This window comes from Sander vitreus, chromosome 13, assembly GCF_031162955.1.
Source record: "Sander vitreus isolate 19-12246 chromosome 13, sanVit1, whole genome shotgun sequence".
NCBI lineage: Eukaryota > Metazoa > Chordata > Actinopteri > Perciformes > Percidae > Sander > Sander vitreus.
The window spans coordinates 26,903,401-26,928,376 of record NC_135867.1 but is presented as its reverse complement, the minus strand read 5'-3'; the positions used below and the strand labels follow the sequence as shown (position 1 = coordinate 26,928,376).

Below are 24,976 nucleotides of genomic sequence, written 5' to 3'. Positions count from 1 at the left end.
TAGTTCAGACATCATGGTAAAACTGGGCTTGTTTTAAAGCTTTCTGATGACTTTAGTTTGTTTAACCGTGTAAGAATATGTTGTTAAGTTGTCTCTGCTGATGCTATTGCGTCCCTGCTTCAACCGAAAGGAATAGTGGCCAAAACGATAAAATGCAGGGTAAATACTGTATAATCAGAATTTTCCCTTGATGTGCTCAGTACTCAGTATGTAAGAAATACAGCTGACACTCGTCAAACTGGCTGGATCATGACAGAAAGAAAATCACTGTAAGACAACACTTACTCATTAAACAGCCACTGAATGAAGATTCAGTGATAACTATCGATGCTGTAAAAATATAGATTCATTATACAATTTAATAAACTACCGAGTACAGACAATGTTTTTCATAAGCTTACACATATTACCATGGGCAGCAGTTGGCACTGATGATGTAATCTCTACAAGCAAAGAATGCAGACTAACAATTAAAACACTTGACTAGTAGACTAACAGGCAGAACAAAAAGTGTGAGTGTGACAGCATCTGGGATGAGAAAGCAATAGTGGTGAGAAAAGAAAGTGTTTCAGGCCACTTGGAGGTGAAACAGTGATTTAAAGGAGTGAGAAAGGACCCGGTCACATATATAGCTCAAACCATAGAAATGGCCACAATGCATACGCAAAGTGCTTTGAAATATGCAGAAAACAAGGATTGTGTTAAAGGAATAGTTCGACATTTTGAGAAATACGCTTATTTATCTGTATGGTAAACATAAAGCTACAGCCAGCAGCTGGTTAGCTTAGCTTAGCATAAAGACTGGAAACAGGGTCAAAACAGCTAGCCTAGCTCTGTCCAATGGTGACAAAATCAGCCTACCAGCACCACTACTGAAGTATTCCTTTAACAAATAGAATTAAGTACTGTGGTGGAACGCACAGCTCAAGAATGATTTATTTTCTCTGGAAAGAAGTACCTCAGCATTTAAATATTAATTTCAGACAAAAGCAGCTGTATACTGTAAATTCCCTTATATTTAAAATAGCAAGTATGTTTCTCATGCAGTGTATGATGTCATTTACCACGGTAATTCTCAAATCTTCACTTTCATTTCATGATCTGCATTGCTCTGTTTGATGTTTCAACAAATGAATCACCATTACCATACAGTGACTGATCATTATACTAGATGTATTTGACTAACAGGTTCTCAGAGCCCGGCAGCATTAGAGTAAGATGAGAAGATTGATACCACTCCAATGTCCGTATATATGACGCCAGGGCCAGGGGACAGTTAGGTTAGCTTAGCATTAAGACTGGAAGCAGGGGACTTACAAATTTCCAAATGCTAAAAACTCACCATTTAACATGTTATATCTGATTTGTTTTCCTCTGCTTTCAGTCTTTATGCTAAGCAAAGCTAACCATCCCCGGGCCCTAGTTTCATATATAGCGTACATACATAAGAGTGGTATTGATTCTGATTGAACTCTCAGCCAGTAAGAGAATAAGTGGATTCGATAAAATGTCAAACTATTCCTTTAAAGTTACAATCTCGTAGATTTCTGTTTCGTTCTCTTTGGCGGCACCCATGGTGTCAATTGAGAGACCGGAAAAAACAGTACGCTGCTTCACACACAAGTGAGTTGAAGAGCAGGTCTGTTGTGTTAGCTCCGCCTACTGCCTTTTTCCCAGGAGTGTGGCCACAGATACCCAGTTCATAATAATTAGAGGTGTTGAAATCAATCAAATAATCGATGCATTGAATCGTGGACGTGGACGATGCTGCATCGATAATTGGCCGGGCCATAATCGATTATTTCTGTTTACAATTTAATGTAGGCCTAACAACCTTTCTGTTTACATATTCTGTTATGTTTTGCACATTCAGAAAGTGCCATGTGCTCAGTGCTGTATCCAATTTATTTAGTATTAGAGCACTGCAGAATGTTTTGTTTTTGAAGCTTGAAAAGCTAGGAATTAAATATCCTATATGGCTTTAATAGAAAAATGTATTTGACGCATCATGATGCATCGAGATATCGAATCGAAGACATGATAATCGTAATCGAATCGAATCGGGAGATCATTGAAGATTCACACCTCTAATAATAATGCAAGGCCTTTTATCAGTGGGCAATAGGCTCAATCACCATTGTGTTACCTCATAGTGACTAAACAAATATTTACTGTATTTCAATGGAAATCTTCGAGATTTATTGCTGGGAGGCACCATGATCCTCTTAGTGAACTACATACAGTATAACAGCCATTTATTGTTTGGTAAGGGTGATTAATTCACTGAAACATCAACAAGGAGTCCAGAAATGATGATACAAAAGTAAAGATTATACGTCCCGTTATCTACTACTGCTATCCTGAATGGAGATAAGTGTTAAGCTAAGAGAAATTAGCAGAGAGATTGTGTCATACTTCCCTGTGGCTTTGAATCTTGTCCTGCATGGCAAGATGGATTGTTTATTTAATTTTAAATCCCTAACAATCAGGGCTGAACAGGTTTTTTGAACATCTTCTGACGATGAAGAGCCTTCATGTTTAATCAATGAAAGAACCAGACCAGTATTGTTGTTGCCTTGTGGGGATTTTTGGCCAGACGCATGCAGCCAGGTCAGGAGTCTGAGGAGCTTGGGTTGAACCAAAGAGCAAAGGGGTGCATACAGTGTGCAAGAACAGGGGGCAATGGTTGGCACACTCACTGAGGACTGGAAGGTTGGGGCCTGTACCTGCTTGCGTCCAGCCCCTCCCAGAAGGGTTCAACGCTGGGAATGAGGCTAAGTGGACTCCTGTAGAAGTGGGGAGATCAGACAGTAAGAAGTGAGGAGAACATGGAGGTTAACAGGAAGCCTGTCAATGAGAGGTATGCTTGAAACCGCAACAGAAAATGAGAGGAAATATAGCTTTATTAATAAGTGGGCTGGAAAAGACAGAAATGGCAAGAGACATTAGTAAGTCACTGAGAAGATCTGAGAGAAAGAAGTGTCAGAGAAAAAGCTTGAAGACAAGAAAGGCTACCATGGAGCAACAAAAGGAAGAGAAAGACACGGGAGAGGAAAGAAATATGTAGGATATGACCACTGCACTGTGAGACAGTTCTCCATTTATTGTTTCTAAAGATATATGGCCAAAATTACCCATTCTCAGACTTGAATTCCTCTAGGTGCGTGTCATAAGAGGGGCAAGGAAGGAGAAATCAAGGAAACGCGTATTAAATTAAATAAAGCTGCCTAATTCATGAAATCAGACGTGCTTCCCACCGCATGACTTGTCAGTTCCTCCAGGATTTTGCGGCCTTTTTTGGAGATTGTTGCGGCCCAAAATGCCTGATTTTGCGTCTTTTGTATTTTTGTTGCAATGAAGTTGTGAGAGACAGTGAAAATTGCAAAGAAAAGTTGCGATTTTTTTTTGGTATACTTGGAAACTTGTTTCGGGGAGAATAAAAGTACTCTGGGCTGAGATTTCCTAGTAACCTTACCAAAAAGGCTCAGGATGCTGCAAATGTTGGTATAATATACATATATATATATATATATATAATATATACATATATATATATATATACACATATAATATAAAATGGCTGGTGGATTTAAGACAAAAAATAATAATTTATTGAATGAATCAAATGTGAACATATGTGTCAGTGGCTTGTTGATCTTTCCATTGTTAGTTATTTTACTATCCATTCATACGGTTTGATAAAGTACTTTTTGGACTTTAACTTACCTCATAGTGACTAAACAAATATTTACTGTATTTCAATGGAAATCTTCGAGATTTATTGCTGGGAGGCACCATGATCCTCTTAGTGAACTACATACAGTATAACAGCCATTTATTGTTTGGTAAGGGTGATTAATTCACTGAAACATCAACAAGGAGTCCAGAAATGATGATACAAAAGTAAAGATTATACGTCCCGTTATCTACTACTGCTATCCTGACTTTCACTTACAATAACGAGCATAGCTGTCCTCAATTTAGGTCATCGTGTACGTCTCATTTTGGGTTTTTCCTGCATCCACCGCGTGTGTTTGTGGGTGGGAACTGAGCAGCAGCCCCGCCCGCTGCAGAGAGCCGACAGGATTGAAACAGCAGCAGCTTTCAGCGACTTTAGAGTGAAAATGTACAGCGTACATTGATGTTAAAATGTATACAGGTTGGCAGGACGGTCTGAAATGTTTTATCTTGCGCTGTACGTTTTGTTGGTAAATGTGAGATGTTCGAGTCACACACATCTCCTCTTCATATCAGAAACAAGGAGGTGTAACATAATGATGGATATTTTCATTTAGGTGTGCCAGTGTCAGGGTTCCAGTCTGTGCATGCTGGCTCACTGGCATGGCTTACTAGAGCCACGATTAATGTTACACCTGTGCTCTTTCTGATAAGACATGTCAAAATGTCGGCTGTGAAAAGAGTCTATTAAGGGACCTGAGGCGTCCTTTATGAAGGTGGATTGGATTGATTTTAGGGTCACACCAGGACAGAGGAATGAAAAGACATGAAATAATGGGATGGCACCTTTGTCACCTGCAGTCTTGCTGTCCTAAAACTCATAGCATTGTCCAGTTACATTTGACACATAATAAATCCTGTCTAATAAATAATAAGACTTCAGACAGATGTCTATATCCTCCTTTTTGTATGACAGATGATTCTTTTTTTGGGTAATCTAAATAGAAGCAATTTCCTTTCCATAAATTATGACTCTTTTCAAATTGAAAAAAAACCATGACCCAGCCAAGCTAAAGCTTTAAGCTGCTAAGCTCTGTTCACTCCTGCACAAAGAGTGTGAACATTTTGTTAAAACTGAAGCAACAAAGCTTCATTTGCATTTTGGAGTTGTTCATTGTCTTGTTGTCTTGTAAGCAGGTGTCATATATTATGAAATGGAAACATAGTCCTTGGCTCTGAGATCCCCTTTCCGGCAGGGTGGCCAACCTTTTAGACCTTTCTGACTGAGGTTGAGCAGCTTTCACTTGAATGAATCAGCAGTTTCATTACATCAACCACTGTTATATACAGCCATTGCTTTGTCTGATCCTTCCAACCACAACACACACCTGTTGCTGCGCACTGCATGCAATGCTGTGTACATTTGTTACATCACAAACAGAAAGCCCTGCCCCCACTCACACAATAACCCACAGCAAACGTCAGCAGGCTACAATGCTAACTAGCCTGCTGATGTTTGGTTAAGAGCCAGCCTAGCTCTGTTCACGCTGACACAACAGACTTCCACCTGCTCAGTGTAATGCCACATTTGACACACTGATAAACCGGATGTAGATTTCAGGTCAGATGATACACAAGAAACATTCAGGATTTACGTAATTTGAAGTTGTCATTTAGATATCAACGGGAAAACTTTATATATATGAACTGTGAATTTACTTCTAGTTACAATGATACTAACTAATATTAATCATGTTATTGTTCCGTGCTGCAGTTTTACTTACCATGTTACTAATGTACTGCATACATCTCACATGTAGAAATAAAGTATCTGCTCTGCTGAATACAATTCTATTTTGATGACATAAAACAATGTCTTCTGATCCAGTGAGAAAAAATTAATCCTAACGGGTGTGCTGTTTGATTGTGGGTTTGTTGTAGAGTACTCTGCAGTGTAGCAGTGCTGTGTGTCATGTAGGGATTACTTACGGAGTTTCCATGCTTTTTCTGCAGTGGGTTATGGAAAGAGGGGGGTCTGGAAGACAGGAAAAAGACAGACAAGGCCATTACAGCCATTTAAGATCAGTTTTATGTATATATCTATATGTACGTTTTAACTATGTATGATAAATACTAGTGATGTTATGTTCTATGCCGGGGCTTCGGAGCGTGTGTCGAGATATCCCGGAGGTTTTTCACGAAGCGCGTATGAAGCTAGTATTGTTTTAGACAAAGACCAAGTGTAGACGAAGCATGGCGGCCCTTCCATACCACGTGAAAGTTTTAGGAAGTGGTTCAAATCTACACTGTTTTCATTATACATCCATGATATACACAAGACTGCCCTCTGCCTGATAAACCATTGCCTCTTTCCAGTTTTAGAATTGTAATATTGCCCCAACTGCTATTATTATATTATGACCAAAGGATTGATTTACACACATTTGATAGCTACTTCCTCTCAAGGCAATTAGTTTATTACAGAGTTATGTTATACAATCATTATACCACCAGAAAATACACACTATAAAATATAAATGGATAACATTAATATTTTTTTATCATTATTTCTAAGCCTTTACTGGCACAAAATATAGCGTTTTACACTCTTTGACCAACAGGTGGTATTGTGAGCACACTCAAGAAATGAACCCTTTGGCTGGAAAGCTTCAACGCTTCATTAAGGCTTCATCTCGCCATCATCATCTCGCCATCACTAATAAATACTTCAGAGTTGGCTGTCTATCGTTTCAGAACTATTTAAATAAAAAGTTCACGATGAGTAAAACATAGAGGCAGTTAGAGGCAGTGTAAATGCAACAGAAGGAGGCCAATGAACTGTTTTCACATTCAGAAAAAGGTATTTTTAGGTATTCATGATAAACAACACTAGACATTTACACAAAAGGTTTATAAAAACTGTTGCTGAGCCTTGAGCAGGGTTTAAAACCAAGTTCCAGAATAACAAAAAGCATTAAACATAACGGGTGGATCCCAAGTCTCCTATTAGATATCTCCTTGCTCCTTGCTTGAACTAGAAGTCGTTGTGGTCCGCCTTCGTGAAGGCCGTCCAAAGCTCTTATTCCTGCCCAGAGGAGGGAGGATGAAGGAAGGATCTCTGAGGAGCTATGAGCGAGGATACACCAGAGCAGCCTTCCGGGAAGCCTTCACGTGACACTTCAGAGGAAAGCACGTCTCATCCCTTAAAAAACACATTTTCTTGTTTCCTCTCTCCTTACATGATTTCCTCGCATCTCCCCCATGCTTTCTCGGGGGGACAGACAAAGACGCGAGGAAGGGAAGCATGTAAAGAAACGTGGATGCAATTTAAGGAACTGGGACGTACCCAACAACTATACCCATAGCAGCTTTCTGAAGTGTCATTAATCCGCTTTTAGTTTACATTCCAAGTCAAACATTTAAATGGATGTTTCCTGTTTGAACATGTAGTTAAAGCTGAGAGGACATGAGTCAGATAAAGCAGCATGAGGTTGCAGTTCAAGTCCATGAATCAGTGAAGTACAACTTAGGTAACTTTTGTCACAGTTGAAGTTTGACATAATAAATGTATTAATTAACCATAACTGTATACATGCATGTTTTCTGTACAACATGAAAGAATCTTCTCATCTCATTATTTGAAGTTGCCTAAAAGCTGGCTTAGTGATTGTGGAGATAGCTTTTAATGACCAGGACTTTCACCTCACCTCTTTTCTTCTTCAGCTTCCGCCTGCGCTGCTTGTTGACGAAGCAGGCAGCCATGGTACTGAACAGGACAGCCGCTGCCAGGAAACAGATGGTGGCCACGATGCCAGCCACCACCGGCCGCGCCAGGCCACGCTCCTCAACCAGCTCTGGCGGAGGGAAGAAGTCTGTGGGGTGAGGAGGGAAGAGTCAGGGCCGTACATCTGGTTGAAGTCACAGAGGAGCATTAAAATGAAACGGATGTAAAGAAAGAGGGACATGACATGTTTGCAGTTGGAGATGTGTAGGCACAGACGTGGCCATTCAGAGGTGAAGGAAATTACAGCTTAAAGGAGGAGCATTTGTTATTAAGATAGCAAACTGAATAAAGAAACAAATGTAAAACTTTAATTTGCTCACTAGACTTCTAATATGGCACTGCTTGAGTCTAATGCTAATGTCAACATTTATTTTCTGGCTCTGAAATGGTGGCTGATATTTAATATGAGATTAACACGCAGATGTGAGTCCACTGAAAAAGAGCACACTGTCCCCTGCAAGAACACACTGTGCTCTGATTAGGCAGCTATTTAACTATATGAGAAACGGAATTAGGATGCATATAATATGCGTATAAGCTCCTTTTTGCCACCCTCCCTAACAAAAAAAGAGACTCCTCCTGCAATAATTTGTACCTCGTTCCTGCAGAGAAGCCTTTGAAGGGCCTATGAAAGGAAAAGTCCTGCCATATCCAAGGAGATTCAAATTTGCAAGAGCTGACCTTTACTACTGTACGTGTCTTCAAAATGGATAAGCAGGGCATATGCCATGATGATTTAGCAGAATATAAACTTTTTTTCCCAAACTATATGCATTCCAACCTTACAGTGTAGGAAGCTGCAGAGGCCACATGTACACTGTATTGCCTGGGTGCTACCTCTTTAGGTTGTTTTGGTTATAAACACTGACATCATTGTTAGAAATCCCCTCTAGACATGTTTTAAGACCAGGGATGGAAATTTGCAGCCGCCACCCACCAAATGCGGTTGATTTTGTGCGTTGGCGGGTGAATTTGTCAAACCTATCAGCCACAGTGGCAGGAGAATAAAAGCAGCATAGTGATTCAATCGATTTACGTATGTATCGTGATTTTTTTGCGACGATTTGTAAAATCGATTCTTTCCCCCAGAATCAATACTTTTTATTTTTTTTATTTCTAGCAATGATTCACCTTTTACACAACATCATATTCGTTTCCAACAAAACAGAGCGAAAGCAGAAAATGCAAAAAATCCATGTTATGTACTTAACACAACACTTTCATTTGTACTTTACAAATGAAATGACTGACTGACTGTGTGATGTGCATTCTTCTTATAAAACAATCAGTATTTAGAAATGTCTCATAATATATTGTCTCTAGAAGTGACGCAATACTCAATACTATCGAATCGCAGTACTTCTAGAATCGCAAAAATGAAAATCGCAATACAAATCCAATCGGCACCCATGTATCGTGAAAGAATCAAATCGTGACAAAAGCATATCGCCCCAGCCCTAATTAACCATCACTGTATGTAGAACTACCATTTAGCTTGCGTTATTTAAAGTTCAGATTGCCTGAACAAATCCAGCACTGTACCATATTGTAGAGCTGCATTTCTTCTCTATTTTCTGACGCTGTAGTCCGTTCAATATGACTGGCTGTACTCTGCAGCTTGTTACACTCAGATGCTTTAAAGCCAGAATCAATGTGACCGGCACAGTCGTGCATTAACAATATCATTAAGAAAATGAAAATCCAGCCAGTGTACTAGAGGAAAATGTGCTGTGCAGCTGCTTTAACTCCTGCTATAGAGCTACTAACTTCACAACTGTCCTCAGTTATTAATGCTGGAGTTGTTTTAGTGGCCTGCATGCTAATGAATCGCTCAGTGACGACCAGGGGGGATAATGTGTCAATCTTTGTTATGAACTTGTTAGAGTGGTTTATGTGCAGCAGTGAAGCATGACACAGCAAAATGCAAATGTATTGTACCTCCAGCAATATTGGTACCTGAAATAATCAGCCAAAGAACACCTTCACTCAGAAGGACAGGGTGTATCCACATCTCGCTTTGAATATGATGCTGACTGACACATATGCACAGAAAAAGCAGTCCCATTGATACCAGAACAACAGAGAAATGAGCAGGAGCCTTTGATCGCCACATTGCGTAGCACTCCGTCTTTACCAGTAGGGGGCAGCAGAGTACCTCCAGAGATCCAAGGGTTCCTGAGCCAATCCTGTCTATAAATGCTACCAACAGCTGCTCTTACTAAATGATATGTACCCAGTGACCTCTGCAGGGGAGTGATATCACATTTTGAGGGGTTTCGTTTCAGATTTAAAACAGACTTTCAATATTGTGATGAAAAAAAAAAAAGACAGCCTTTAATGAGTCTGTTTTTAGCACAAAGACAGTCCATGGCAGACAGGCAGGACGATGATGTCATACTTTTCAGGATGGTACAAAGCAGTGTGCATGTAAAGAGAGCTTAGATTTAATAGTGCTGAGTGGGCAAAATGTAAAGTTTGAGTTGCTGCGTGTGCAACACATCCGCAGCCCCTCCTCAGAGTTGATTGCCTGAGGTTAGAGATGCAGGTTACTGCCAGAGGTTGCTGGGTTGAATCCTAACATTGACAAGAAAAGCTCCTCTGAATGCAGTGAGCAGAGTTTTTAAGAAGACCTGCCTTTTCTCCCCCCAGCTTTAAAACAGCCCCACATCATCACATACCCTTCACCATACCTAGAGGTTGGCATGGGGTACTTTCCATAAGATCATCTCTCAATGCAAATCAAACCAGCTATTAGGCTAACTGAAATACAACCATGCCAACCTCTAGGTATGGTGAAGGGGATGTGATGATGTGGGGGGCTATTTTAATTCCAAAGGCCAAGGGAACTTTATCAGGATCATAGTATCCTGGATCCATGAAATAACTGGCCTTTCAAAATAAAACTCTGCCTGCCTCTATGGGAATTTAACATAGGGGTGTACTCACTTTAGTTGCCAGTGGTTTAGACATTAATGGCTGTGTGTTGAGTTATTTTGAGGGGACAGCACATTTACACTGTTATACAAGCTGTACACTTAATACTTTACATTGTAGCAAAGTGTAATTTCTTCAGTGTTGTCCCATTAAAAGATATAATGAAATATTTACTAAAATGTGAGGGGTGTACTCACTTTTGTGAGATACTGTATATATTAGGGCTGTCAGCATTAACGCGTTAATCGCGATGCGATTAAGGGCCGAGCATAACGCGTTAATTTTTTTTAATCGCATTAATTGCATACCGGCATTTATTAATTTATTTTACACTTCACTCTGCTTCGCGTTGTGCCTAACAGGCTACTATTTTGACCCTTTGCAGCACCGTTACTTATCATCAAGCTGCCACTTCCTGGTAACACATCCTGCTGCTGCAGGCTGCAGGGATGATGGAGAAAGACAGCAGCAATGAAATCCTGAATGGAGCTTTTTATTTTACAAAACTCCCGGACGGCTCGTAGACAAGTCGAAAACCATGTGCACATTGTGTAAAGCGGAATAAAAATATCACCGAAGCACGTCAAGCTTGAGCTACCACCTACAGAGCTAAGCATATAGTTCAGTTAACGTGATGCTACCCGCTACCATGCTACCCACTCAGGCAAAGTAGTATTTTGGAGAGTGCTACTTGCCGACCTGTGGATGAAACCAAATCCGTAAAAATTACTACAGCTCTTGCGAAACAGGTGGCAACTAACTGCAGACCTGTCAGCATCGTAGAGGACATGAGTCTTAAAGACGTACTACGGTTGGCATGTTGTGACCCGTCTCATTGCCGTCGAGGGGGACAGCAGCCCCACACAGCATGTACGACACGGAGAAAGCAGCCACACTGGAACAGCTGCAAGGTGCTGCAAACGCTGTCTCATTAACCGGTGCTCACTGGACATCAACATTATTTAGGAGTTACTAAACACTATACTGACTCTAGTAAGGATAGGGATTTTTAGTTTTTTAGTTAGGTACTTGGAGGAATTGTGCAATAATGACAGTTTCACACATTTTTCTTTTGTTTACAGTAAATAAATAATAACAAATACAAATCTTAAAGTCAAGTTCATAAAGTCACTTTCTTTGCATTCATTTGATTTCCAATCAAGATACACTGGTAAGAATGTCTTTCAATTGTTAATATGTATTTAAAAACTATTCTGAAATGCAAAATAATAGAATTTTAATCATGTGATATAATATGTATTATAATTAATCGCGATTAACTATAGAAATTCAGCGATTAATCGCAATTTAAAAAAGTAATCGTTTGACAGCCCTAATATATATATATATATATATATATATATATATATATATATATATATATATATATATATATATATATAATGTATAATGTAAGGTTCCCACACTTGATATTTATACTTCAATATACAATTAGATTGTGTTAAATATGACCACTAGGTAAAATTATAATGCAGTGTGTGATGCAATGGCTCACCTGTGCTGGACACTCCTACTACATTACTAGGCTCGCTGATCATGTCATCCATGATGGCCATGACACGGAACTCGTACCACGCCTCCTAGGAGCAGGGGAACAGAGATAGATCCACATTCAGAAGGTAAACTCATGTCAGGTGTCAGAAAGGTTCGATCAGGCTGCAGGATTCTGTTTGCGTCTCCAAAGACCAGCCAGCTGAGTCCCCAAGCTTTGGAAATGGATGGTGCAGCTCCTTTAATGTTTAACAGCTAAAAAATAAACATATTTGTTCCTACAGTGCATGAATGGCACAATGGAACCCCAAAGTCATGTATTGCAAACTGAATTTGGCATGATTCCAATTTTTTTTATTTTAGGGGCATTCCTCAAATTTTGCACACGAAGATCAGTTTGCTAAACACATACCACTCAGCCAATGAAAACAGTTGTTTAGCTTCTGTGGCTCTGGGCGGAGCTTTCCTAAAATCTGACAAAATCACACTCATGATGTCATGGTGATGTCATTAGGATTATATTTGATTGGACTTTTGGACTTGACACTCACATTTTAACAGAAAGCCTGCATTATGAAATAGGGGTGTGGACTGTGAAAGATGTGGGCATTTATCAGGTGGGGAGAGTCAAAGTCTCCCTCAGTCCTGCTTTTCCCATTCTGCCTCTCTGCGCCGTGTGTATTTGTCTGCGTTCCGAGTCTTCCTCACTTTTATGTGACTAATCATGTCAGGAAGAGTCTAACTAGTTATATTATGGGAAAGTAGAATCCAGCATTTTTGGAGCCTGACCCACATCAGAGATAGCTCAAATCTGTTGCTTCCCCTTCATTTTTTGTTTTTCAAAATTTCAAAAAATATATTTGAAACGTTAAAATGTGTAAACACCCAATTAAGAGAAGTGTGGATGATATAGTTTAAAGTGCTCATATCATGTTTTTTGGCTTTTTCCCTTTCCTTTATTGTGTTATGTATCTTTTTTGTTCATGTTATAGGTTAACAAAGTGAAAAAGCCCAAAGTCCCCCCCAAAGGGACTTACCATCTCCAACAGAAAACACTGTTCACAAACTGCTCCAAACAGCTCTACTGTAGTCCAGCCTTTACTTCAGAGACAAACGTGGTCACTTTGGAACACACGTTATAATGCTCGCCTAGCTGCTAGCATGGCACACCCTCATACTCTGCTTCTGATTGGCTAGTAGTCCTTACCTAGGTACTGTCAGGGCACGCCCTCATACTCTGCTTCTGACTGGCTAGTAGTCCTTACCTAGGTACTGTCAAGGCATGCCCTCATACTCTGCTTCTGACTGGCTAGTAGTCCTTACCTAGGTACTGAGCATGTGCGACTCCCAACAAAGATGTAACAGAAGTGAGATGTCTCACTCTGTAGCTAAAACAGAGCTCAACACACAGGGTGAAAAGAGGAGCTGCAGCAATGTGCAGTACAACAAGTATATGGTGTTTTTTGAAAATTAATAAGTAATACTACTTAAACACAAAAACATGACAAAGTCTCAATAGAAAATGATAAGAGAAATGCACTGATTATGTGAATATCATAATGGATAATTACTAAATCAGCTATGACTAAGTCATGAGGAAAAGACATATTAAGCCTCTTTTTTTTATTTCCTTGGTGCTGGCTGTGCTCCCCACAGTGTAGGGTCAGCTACAGAACAGCAGCTGTGGAGCTGGCAGAGATTCAGTCAGTGTCTTGCTCAAGGACACTTTAGCAGGGTGCAGTACCTCCTTTACTGTACTGTTGGCATAACACTCAGAAACTGTCTGATACTCTTGCCGTGGACTCAGTTGTCACACACTAGCAGGAAATAGGATTAGAATGTGGAGAGTTGTGTCATACCAAACATCACTTCTACATGCAGACAACCAAACATCCAGGAGCATCCCTCCCGGTCATATCAGCTTCACCGATGCAGTAAGACATATGCAGCAAAAAAGTTATACAAACTACATTGTGCATTGTGTGTGTGGTGGGAGGGCTGGAGAGAAGTGTGTGTGGGTGTTTGCTGTGCAACGGAAGGAGAGATAAAAGCATCTGCATGGAGCTGACAGTGGTAGATTAAAGCTCAAACATGTCATGGCAGGAGAATTAGCTGACATGTGCAAAGATGTGAAAATGCTGAAAGAGAAGTATAAATCAGAAATCAGTGTTGATTTTCCTTTGCTGTAGTGACATTTACTCTCCTTCTCTAAAAAGCATATTGTATTCATAATTAATATTGATACAATGTATTACATGTATCTAACACCATGTTTCAATCGCTATTCTCTCTGCTCGCTCAGTACGAGCCACTTGCAGACCCGCAGAAGTAAAAGCATCTGTGTATTCTGCACAACATATACGAACAAAAAAGTCAAGTCCACAGAGATGGTAAGAAAGTGAGCCTAGTCAGCGCGTGCACACCTGCATTGTTACTATGACAGCCAAGGTGGATATGGCAGCACATTATTATACGTATGCAGAATCTGATCTGGGTATTTAGAGCATTAAAGTATCAGTGTGTAGGATGTAATGGCATCTAGCTGTGAGGTTGAGATTGCAACCAACTGAAATTTCTCCCATGTGCCAAGCGTGTAGAGAACTACGGTGGCCGATGCGAAAACGCAAATGGCCCTCTTCCGTGCCAGTGTTTGGTTTGGTTATTCTGGGCTACTGTAGAAACACGGTAGTGCAACATGGCGGACTCCGTGGAAGAGGACCCGAATGTCCGAATATACACATACACAGCCCATTCTTTAGGCGATGAAAACACAACAGTTCTTAGTTTCTGGGGATTATACACTAATATTATATTCCATTTCTGCCAAAAGATCACCCTGAATCCTTCCCACTAGACCTTTAAACAGTACAATTTGCAAAACAGATCAACTTTGCCTGCAGTCTGAACACAGCCTGTGTTGATTTTGTTCAGGTATTAAATAAAGTTTTAAACAGATTTTACTGTTATTTGTTCTTACACTTTCAGTAGGATACAGTGTTAAATCAGTACAGATGGGAATGAGCAAAAAGGAAGAAATTCAATTGCAGCACTTTTAACTGAATCCAAATGATTTCTGAAGACTCAGATTATGACCATCTAGTGAAATGATGGAACACTTAAGCTTAGAAAAATATGTTTGACCTGTTGGTGGCCACTTAATACTAGTTTGCTGGGTAACCACCTATTGCACATAGTTAGTTAAGACTCTTAACTACTCTTCTAGTAAACCCAACAATTAGCCCACTGGATTAGCTATCGTGTGTATCGTTTGGACTCAAAGACAAGCATTTGACGTGGTCTGTGTAAAAGAATCTTGAAAGGCTTTAAGGCTCATGCTGATTGCCCAGATATACATTCTTTTGCTGGATTCACATTTCACATATCTCTACAACTAGTGATGAGAAGACGGGTTCTGTTAAGTAACGTGGTTTGTGTCGAGTACGGGCCACTATGAACTGACTCACGGACGACCCTTTCTGGTTCAGTGAGTCTGCTCTGTGCTACTGAGTGAGCTCTCTGAATGAGAGCCAATCGCTCAGAGTCACACCTAACAAGAGTCTGGAGTAGCGGCTCTCGGAAGTTAACCTGGCTCACATGCACTGTGCATGCGCCACACCTAAGCACGATTTTAGATTCAATCCTGCTTGTGAATTGAGTTAACGTGTTCCTTTTTAAGAGTCTTTCAAAAAGAATGATTCGTTCTCAAATCTAACATCACTATCTACAACAGAGGTGGCAAGTGTTAAGTTCTTTTGACTTATAGTCAGAATGGACACAACTATGAGGATAAGACCTAGGCTGAGAAATACCTGAAATTTCCTGTAATCATGGACATCAGTCTTTTCATCAAGCTCTTAGTCAAATATGAAAAACACCAAATACCCTCAGTCTCTTTTTAATACATCTAAGGCTGTGGTGTTTTAATAAATGATGTACTGTAGCACACACAAACACTAAGATGTGATTGATTTTGTGAAATGCAGTAACAGTAACATTTTCTTTGTAAAATAAGGCTGCATTCAAGAATAGAATTATAGACATAGAGAATTTTAAAATGCTTGACACAATCATCTGACACATTTAAAAAGGAAAATCAGGTAATGATCCTGATACAGTAGTTAGAATTAAAACCATAAAGACGATGTATAACTTGGACTCTGCCAATTTAAATGTATATTTAACCCTCCACTATGTCCCAGACGTGCCTTTATCCTGGAACTGGTCTTGTATAATAGCGTGTGTGAAGTCTACAGTCCGTGTCCTGTCTTTTACCTGGATCAGGTCTCGGGCAAGCAAGTCCGTCTCCCCAGCAGGAATGCTGTCGTCCAAGACCTCCCACCGTTCCCCCAGGCGGAACTCCATGACGTAATGCTGGATAGGTGCTGTATGATTGGCAGGCGGGATCCAGGACAGCAGAACTCCCTGCTGCGTGCGATTGGCTGTGAGGCACCGTGGTGGGGTAAGCAGCACCAATGGTTCAGGGGTACTTATAGGAAATACTGAAAGAGCACATAGGGTTGAGAATGTGTGTGAGTGACTCAGTTCTATATTCAGTTCCACCAGCATGATGCCAGTGAATCAGCTTTTCACACTCTGACATGTATTACAACTGTGACTACATGTCATAACACTTTTATACCAAATGCATCTCCCACACACGCATACAATCCACATGCATCGTTTACATAACTTCTAGGGTTGTTCTCGCTTAAATAAACTCTTAGTCGACTAACACTCATATGATTTTGTCGACTAATCGATTAGTGGATTTAATTAGATCTGTAAAACTGAGTTGCTCCACAAAGAATCATGCAAAAGCACCACTTTCAATCTTGTGTTTACCAGAGATGTGCTCATGAGTTTCTTGGAATAAAGTCATTCAGCATGAAAAACGCACTGTAATGATCTGTAAGTTTATTCCCATTATAATTCTCACTCTGCATTGACACTTCACACACAGTTTTTCTCTGACCACCTGTGGACATGGTTTGGTTAAAAGATCATCCAGTCCTTGCCATTACCCTCATTTACTAATTCAAGTGGTCATTTCCATTAAAAACAAATTTAAAAAAAAAGTTAACTGAAGGTCGTATCCAACTTATTAGCTACTACTTTTTTTCTTTCTTCAATGAAAAAGCATTATGATTTAATAGATGTGCCAATATACCTGACTTGCCAATGAATGGTGTAAAATGGTTTTGAAGCGAGAGAAAGACAATAAGCCTTCTTTGTTTCTCCTCCTTGGCTGACACAGAAGGTGATGAAGCGCGAATAGTTATCCCAATTTTCAGCATGTCACTTATCTTTAATTAATAATCTGTGACAGCTTGTTTTTATACCTAATAAATGTCCTCACTTCTGTTAGTAATGATACAATGCATAATGATTCAACCAAAGCCTGGTTTAAGCTTTTACACTTCTGAAAATCGTTTCAGTCAAAAAGTTGTCTTGTTACAATATATGTAGCCCTTCAGTGCACTTATCTATGACCCAATATAACAGGGCACTGTTAGAACAGTGTCTTAACAAGCTGAAGCAAATGAAAGTTTGAGCTGGCGACTGTTGATTTCACCGCCTTCTAATGACAACTGTCCCCGGCAGATTTACTCAGCTGTAGTTAATAAACAATAATTCTGTAAGTTGGTGGAGCAGCAAAAGAATACATCTTGGCTGTTGTCTGGTTAATAGATTCTTTGCCTGCATGCTGCTGTCTGCACTTTCTGGTGGTTTTGTGAAAGAAAAAACACCACTCTGTCTCGTTTTTGACTGTGGCTGTGTCCTTTGCTGTAAGACCAACAGAGTGGCCGTCTTTCTGTACATACTGTGAACGATTACCTTATAATGTCAGACAGGCAGTGAGCAGGTAGCTCGGCGGATGTGGTGTGAATCAATATAACGCCACTTTTGAATCTTGTGATTATATATGAATATTATTGAGTAGTGTGCAGTATACCACTAATGTAATATCTTAATGACTATGACCTGCTCAATTGTGCTGTAGAACACTACGCAAGTTTACTTCGATATTTTTAGACTTTTCTTTGACTGACTGGTTAAAACAACCTCCTCAACAGCAAGCACCTATATTATTTTATCTGATTTTATTGAGAAACAGGCTTTGTGATAATGTTGGGTACAATCATATCATGTTTGATATTATGTAGAAAACAAATAGAGGCCTGCAGTTTAGTACATAGAAAAGACTTGCTATTTAAATTGCAATATTGGTCAAGAAAATTGCAATTACATATTTTCTTTTAATAGTTTAGCCAGAAAATATAGGGACAGAAAATAAAATGTTCATTGACAGAGCCTATACACCGACGGCGAAGCGTCGCAAACCTGGCTGTTACCAAACGCACATTTCTCCACGCCTGTCATAAAGCGATCCTTCTCCTCTCCACTCTACAGAACGTCTCTCTTTCTCTCTCTCCCTGTGAGTGTTTGGTTGTGTGTGTGTGTGTGTTGTGTGTGTCACTCTGTCTCTTTGTCCGTCCGTCAGGCTGTCTCTGTGGGCGCCGAACGTTGCTTCACGGCTATTCGCGCTGCTTCTGCGTGCGGTGTGTTTCCGGCATAATTCTTTCACTCACTCACTGACTGGCCCATACTGGTTAGACTATGAGGTTAGCAATGTCTAAGAACAATCATTGAACCAGACAGAATCATTCACTGCCTCCTCTCTGAATACTCCTCAACTATGTGATAATCTTTGTATTTGTTTAAGGTTTCTGGATAACCACCAGTAGACATGAAGGGAATATGGGAATCGAAGCCTAACAAACATGAGCATGATCCTCTACAGCTGCTGAATTCTCACACCACACAACCAGCACTCTCACGGAGGGTGTTGTTTGGATTTTCCAGAGCGGAGGCGTGAAACATGAACTTGTTTGAGACTTCATGAACAGACTTCATTTACAGCACAGAACTAAAATGATTGCTCTACCACTGGAGCGCTAATCTTATCTGGAATGATATCCGGACATGTTTCTTGAACTGGCCTACTTTTATATTTAGCACTTTCCATAGTTCTTTAGGTTTACGAGCCTTGGTGGACCAGGAATTTTAGTTTTGCACAAAAACACTTTAAGATATGATAAAAAGGAGAAATAAAAAGTATTCTAAATGTTTTGTTTCAAGAAACAGGCTTTCTGGTCATTTTAGTTGCATGTCAAAGCCATTTTATAATTGGATCCCTTTGTCCCGGGCGAGCAGCCCTGAGTATACTCACCTAGTGTGTTCACAGTGACAACCTCGCTGAAAGGGCCTGTGCCAAGCTTGTTTTGGGCCAGGATGCTGAACTGGTATGTTGTCTCTGGCTCCAAGCCGGGCACCAGCATCCAGTCGTGGCCTCCAGGCACGGGTATGGAAAGCCAGTCATGGGGACCTAAACGCTCTCTCTTCAGCCTGTAGGAGTCAGAATGAGAGGTGAGCGGACAGACAGGATAATGGGGGTGCCCTCACTTTTTTGTTTTTGATTAAGTTAAAAGTCTTGCAAGTTGGATTTAAAAAAAAGTAGAAAGAAAAGTTCAAGTAGAGTCTTACGTCTTTTCTCAGCATCATTACCTAGATCCATTATTGATCCAACATTACAAGTGTAAAATTAAATATTTCTTCCATGAATTTTTGTTCACTTCATTCACAACATGACTTTCACTTGATGGTAATAATGCCCATGCTGCGCTCAGCTTTGCAGTTTGATGTGTGCCCATGCCATACATTCAGCGTTGACTGCACCTAGTCACCAAACAAAGCAGGACACATGCAGCAGCTGCAACACTAAATGCCTGGTGTAATATACCTGTATTTTGCAGGAAATGCAACATTTGTCACAGAGGACATCACCTGCTGAGATTCTTTTATTTCACCAACACAGCCACTATAGTACTTTGAAGTGCACACAGTACAATTCAATATATTGATTTAAGTATTAAAGGTCCCATGACATGACATCTTCACTTTATGAGGTTTTTTAACATTAATATGAGTTCCCCCAGCCTGCCTATGTTCCCCAAGTGGCTAGAAATGGTGATAGGTGTAAACCGAGCCCTGGGTATCCTGCTCTGCCTTTGAGAAAATGAAAGCTCAGATGGGCCGATCTGGAATCTTCCCTTTATGATGTCATAAGGGGAAAGGTTACCTCCCCTTCCTCTGCTTTGCCTGCCCAGAGAATCTGGCCCACCCATGAGAGAGAGAGAGACATCATGGCTTGAAACGAGCAAAGTGGCAGTTGGTCAAGGCCACACCCCCACCCTCCACCTTGCCCCCCCTCTCTCCTCCTCAATAGCATTTAAAGCTACAGACACAGAAATGGCACATCCTAAGGAAAGCTCATTGTGGGACTGGCTCTAGTGGCTGTAATTCTGCACCAAGGCTGAATTTCGGGAAAGAGACTTCAGATACAGTATTAGGGGACCACTAAGGTCTATATAAAAGAGACTTCAGATACAGTATTAGTGGACCACTAAGGTCTATATAAAAGAGACTTCAGATACAGTATTAGGGGACCACTAAGGTCTATATAAAAGAGACTTCAGATACAGTATTAGGGGACCACTAAGGCCTATATAAAAGAGACTTCAGATACAGTATTAGGGGACCATTAAGGCCTATATAAAAGAGACTTCAGATACAGTATTAGGGGACCACTAAGACCTATATAACAGAGACTTCAGATACAGTATTAGGGGACCATTAAGGCCTATATAAAAGATACTTCAGATACAGTATTAGGGGACCACTAAGGCCTATATAAAAGATACTTCAGATACAGTATTAGGGGACCTAAAAAAGCATCCAAAAAGTCATAGGGCCTTTAATACATTTTTGCCCCAGATCCAAAACCAAAGGCTGTAAAAAATGATGGACGTAGCATCCGTGACGTCACCCATTGGTTTGTGGCCTGCCGCTTTGAAGCCTTGAGTTTGGCAATATCTTGGTTTTTTGATGCTGGACGTGATGATTTTCAACAAGAGGGTGGAGCTGGCTAGGATGACGCCGCCAAGCCAGTGTTGTTTATGGTTGCATTGGCGCTGCGCTAAGCTGAGCGCTAAAGAGGGAAAGTTGCCAATTTTCAACCCTTCTGAAACGAGTCATCCAGCGGAGATTTACCAGCGGGTTAATCTCGCATTGCCAGACCTTCCTCCACAGCGCTGTGGAGGAAGGTCTGGCTAGTCCACACAGCATTCTGGGATGGGAGAAAAACATGCTCTGATTTATTGGCATTTCTTTAAACCAATCACAATCGTCTTGGGTGGTGCTAAGAGCCGGACGGAGCAACGGTGCCTCTGCAAAACAGCCTCGGGAAGGAACTTGTTTTGGTGGAACACGTGTACGTTCAAAAGTAGTTTTCGTGCAACAGAAAACTCAGATTGGACAGATAGTCTAGCTAGCTGTCTGGATTTACCCTGCAGAGATCTGAGGAGCAGTTAACCATAGTCATCAGAAATCCACCGGATTTAGAATTACAACACAAAGCTAGTATATCGGGCCTTTAGCCTAAAGGCCCCCATTAAAACTAGTAAAGCTAATCCAATCATGATAAGCTTTGTTTTAAGAAAATTTAGCATGTGTCAAAGCTTACAGATGTTGGGAATAGTACGTTATAGTATTTTATGGAGTAATATACAAGAGTCAGTGTGCATGTGTTTTGGCAGGAAGGTTTTGGACAGAATGTGGATGTCATCCCCAGCATGAACACAATACTGAAGTTTAAATGGACTTTTAAACCAACAGCAGGACTTTAGAGGGCTGGACCACCTGAGAAACGTCATGGAGATGGATGCAACCTGCTCTGCTCCCATCACTCACTGATGTTTGCTGTCAGTATAAACAGCATTAATTAAAGCTGCTGTCAGCTTTTTTAAATTGGTGCTGCGCTGCGGTTCCCTCACTGTTTTAATAAAGCATGATGGGTTATAATAAACAGAGTTGGACTTATAGATCCAAATATATAACTATCCAAAATTAAAAGGCACTATTTAATGCATGTTAGGAAGCTTAAAGGAGGAGCTTTTAACTGGTTACAAAACAGTCTTAATTTAATACTGATGCCTCTATATGACCTTCATAAGAAAACGAGACCATCGGCGAGAAGATTGCCTATTTCTATGAAGTTATTCTTAATGCCTGTCCCCGGCCTGATTCTCTGCAAAATCAGATGAAACAAATTACGGCACACAGACCGGAAGAGCCCATGTTTAGAAGATGGATGGATGGATGGATTCTGATCACACACCCATCAGCCAAAATGCAGACGCAGCCAGTCATGGCTAAAATAGTCAATAAATAAATGAAACATTTGAACCCAGGCCTTTTCTTCAGTCAAGCAGCAGCAAAGCAGCAGCAGCAGCAGCACGACAGTGAACTTTGGGTCATGTTCAGTTAAGTTGCAACTGTTTTTATGCGTTCCTCCAGAAATTCCAAAGATAAGGGATGAAAACTCACTCACACTGGATCTTCATGTATTTCCATCTCTACGTTTTCACAACTGTTCTGAACACAACCCTGGGAAAGGACATTTTTTAGAAATAACAGAGAAAGTAATGAAAGAAGAAAAAAGCAGGAAGCAAAGCATGCTGGGATGACTCACACATGGCCATACCAGACTGAGAATGTCTGCTGGAAGCCTCCGTCATAGCCCGCGTCCCAGGACACATTGGCCCAGGTGGAGGATGGCACCACATGGATGCTGGTGGGGGCGTGGGGGCTTGTGCCTGCAAGGAGGGAGAGCAGTGACATAGATGTGGTTAAAAGAGCACAATAGTCACTAATGTTGTACATTCATTTTACTTCAAACACATTGACTGTGAGCTGGAACCAGTAATGTGTTTTTAAGCCAGCCAGCAACCCAGTGTAAAATAGAAACATTTTAGGTTGCATGAATAATGTAATATTGATCTTTGTCAAAAGTCCAAATTTTGTTTTTTTTGCCTGTCAAATGTAAATAATGTAAGTAAAAGTGCTAAAGAATAATTCCACCCAAAATGCTCAATATGCATTTTGCTCATTTCCAGTTCCATTGTTAAGGTACTGTACTGGAGCCAAAGCAACAGGAAACCAATCAGGAGCCAGTTCAATATAGTCTTTGTATTGCTCTGATTTGATGAGCTCACATCCACATAGGAAGCACAGTGGTCAGCAAGGCAAAAGGTGGACAACAGGGCACACAATGCCAATGACTGCATTAACCAGAGACATTTATTCATATTGTAGAAACAAATAACATGTCAAAACTAATTCTGGAGCCAAATCATTTTACTCCTGGACAGCTTGTAGTGTGTTGTCCCTGGGGTTGAGCATATTATGAAAGAGCTGCAGGATGCCAGAGTAAAACAACCAACACTACCACTACTGTCTACATGGGCAATCATCTGGTTTCCTCTTGGAGACCTCTTGGAGAAGTATTTACACTAAGCAGCTTCTGAAGAAGCCAACCGCTAAACACCTCTTGTAAACGTGAAAATGTAAAAATGAAAATGTGCCAATGCAAAAAATGGAACACTAGGTAGGTGATAGGTGTAGCAACAGTAACGGAGGCGGGGCTTAGTGAACAAGTCTGATGTATTGTAGGTTTCTATATGTGAATGTGTGTTTGTGAATGTGTGTACATGTTGGGTACCTATGACTTGGACGTGCGTGCTGGCAGTGATGCTCGTGGCAACGTTGGTGGCGACACACTCCCACTCCCCGTGGTCCTCCTTTATGAGGGACTTGAACTGTAAGCTGCCTCGGGGCAGAACATTGTGCTTGCTTTTACTGGGCTTCCCTACCTGCAGTCCAGCCAGCCAATGAAAGAGACGGAGAGAGGCGCACAATAGATTGGAACATGCAAATTAGAATTCACTTTGGAAAAACATAGAGGCCACACATACAGAAGGGACAGTTTAGCTTTTAAAAATCTCAACCTACAATTTTACATCTACTGCAATACTATTGCTCTCAATATCTAACTTAAATATCAAATTACACAGAATGATGATTTTTTTTTAAGTGGGGGAAAAAAACAACAGCTAATCACACAGTAGTCAATATGCGAGGCTTCATAATCAAGCAAACAATTGAGAGAATCTAATATATTCCCTTGATTGCATATTTTATAGACATCATTAAAATGTGATTAAAAATGCTAAAATGACAAACAGTAGTTTGAGTAATTAATATCAGAGCACCTACTACAGGCACACAGCTTTCAGACTCACTCTAAATGGAAAACATTGATGTATGTATGTATGTAAAACATGTGATTTAAAACAAAACAAAGTGGTGACTTAACAGCCTGACAGAAAATCTGGTAGCCATATACACATATACAATTATACTAGAGATGCACCGATTGACCGGCTGGTGACCGGAATTGGCCGATTTTCACGTCATCGGCCATGACCGGCGACCTGCCGGTCAGACTGACATATGCCGATTTTATGCCGGTCAAATGCACTCGGGCGCCGCATGATTTATATCGCACAACAGCAACACCACACGTGCACATGCAGGGTTTTCGCTGTATGCATGTAGCAGCGGTGCACTGCTGCTCCATCAGCTGTTTATGAAATGTCATAAAGTCGTAAAGTCTCTCTCTCTCTCTCTCTCTCTCTCTCTCTCTCTCTCTCTCTCTCTCCCCTCTGAGGCTGAAAAACTGGAACATGAAAACCGCACTCACGCGGTCCCATGAAATATGACGATATATTTATCGGAAAATAGCATTGGGCACACTGACTTTGATGAATTTACTGTTTATCAGACCCCAGATGAGACAAGAAGCTAACGTTAGCAAACGCTGTGGTCCCTCTGCCTCTGACGCCCCGCTTGCCGCTGTAGGAGACGCTGTAAACAAAAAACAGACCCTGTATTCCTCCGACACGCTGTATTAACGTTACTGTTTAAAAAGCTTTCCAGGTTAGTGGGGGTGCATACTGCTCAAAACCAACATTAAAAACATAGTAATCTTTAAAGAGTTTAGTTCTGTTGTTAAACTGTGTGTAAAATGAGAGGTGACGTTAAATTATCTGTTTCAGGTAACGGCACTCTAGGGTACCGTCTATTTGCTGGATGGTTCCGAGGTAACCG

General features: G+C 40.6%; 1 protein-coding gene across 1 annotated transcript in view; it reads right to left on the bottom strand.

The window, feature by feature from the left end:
• The window catches only part of igsf9bb (immunoglobulin superfamily, member 9Bb), a 133,397-nt gene that overhangs the window by 14,455 nt on the left and 93,966 nt on the right, over window positions 1-24,976 (bottom strand). The window contains exons 11-18 of the mRNA XM_078266574.1: window positions 23,529-23,679; window positions 22,512-22,623; window positions 19,140-19,315; window positions 16,181-16,407; window positions 11,913-11,997; window positions 7,386-7,550; window positions 5,668-5,713; window positions 2,700-2,786 (exon numbers count right to left, since the gene is read on the bottom strand). Of these exons, the coding sequence (XP_078122700.1) occupies window positions 2,700-2,786; window positions 5,668-5,713; window positions 7,386-7,550; window positions 11,913-11,997; window positions 16,181-16,407; window positions 19,140-19,315; window positions 22,512-22,623; window positions 23,529-23,679 (1,049 nt within the window). The remainder of the gene's footprint in view (window positions 1-2,699; window positions 2,787-5,667; window positions 5,714-7,385; window positions 7,551-11,912; window positions 11,998-16,180; window positions 16,408-19,139; window positions 19,316-22,511; window positions 22,624-23,528; window positions 23,680-24,976) is intronic.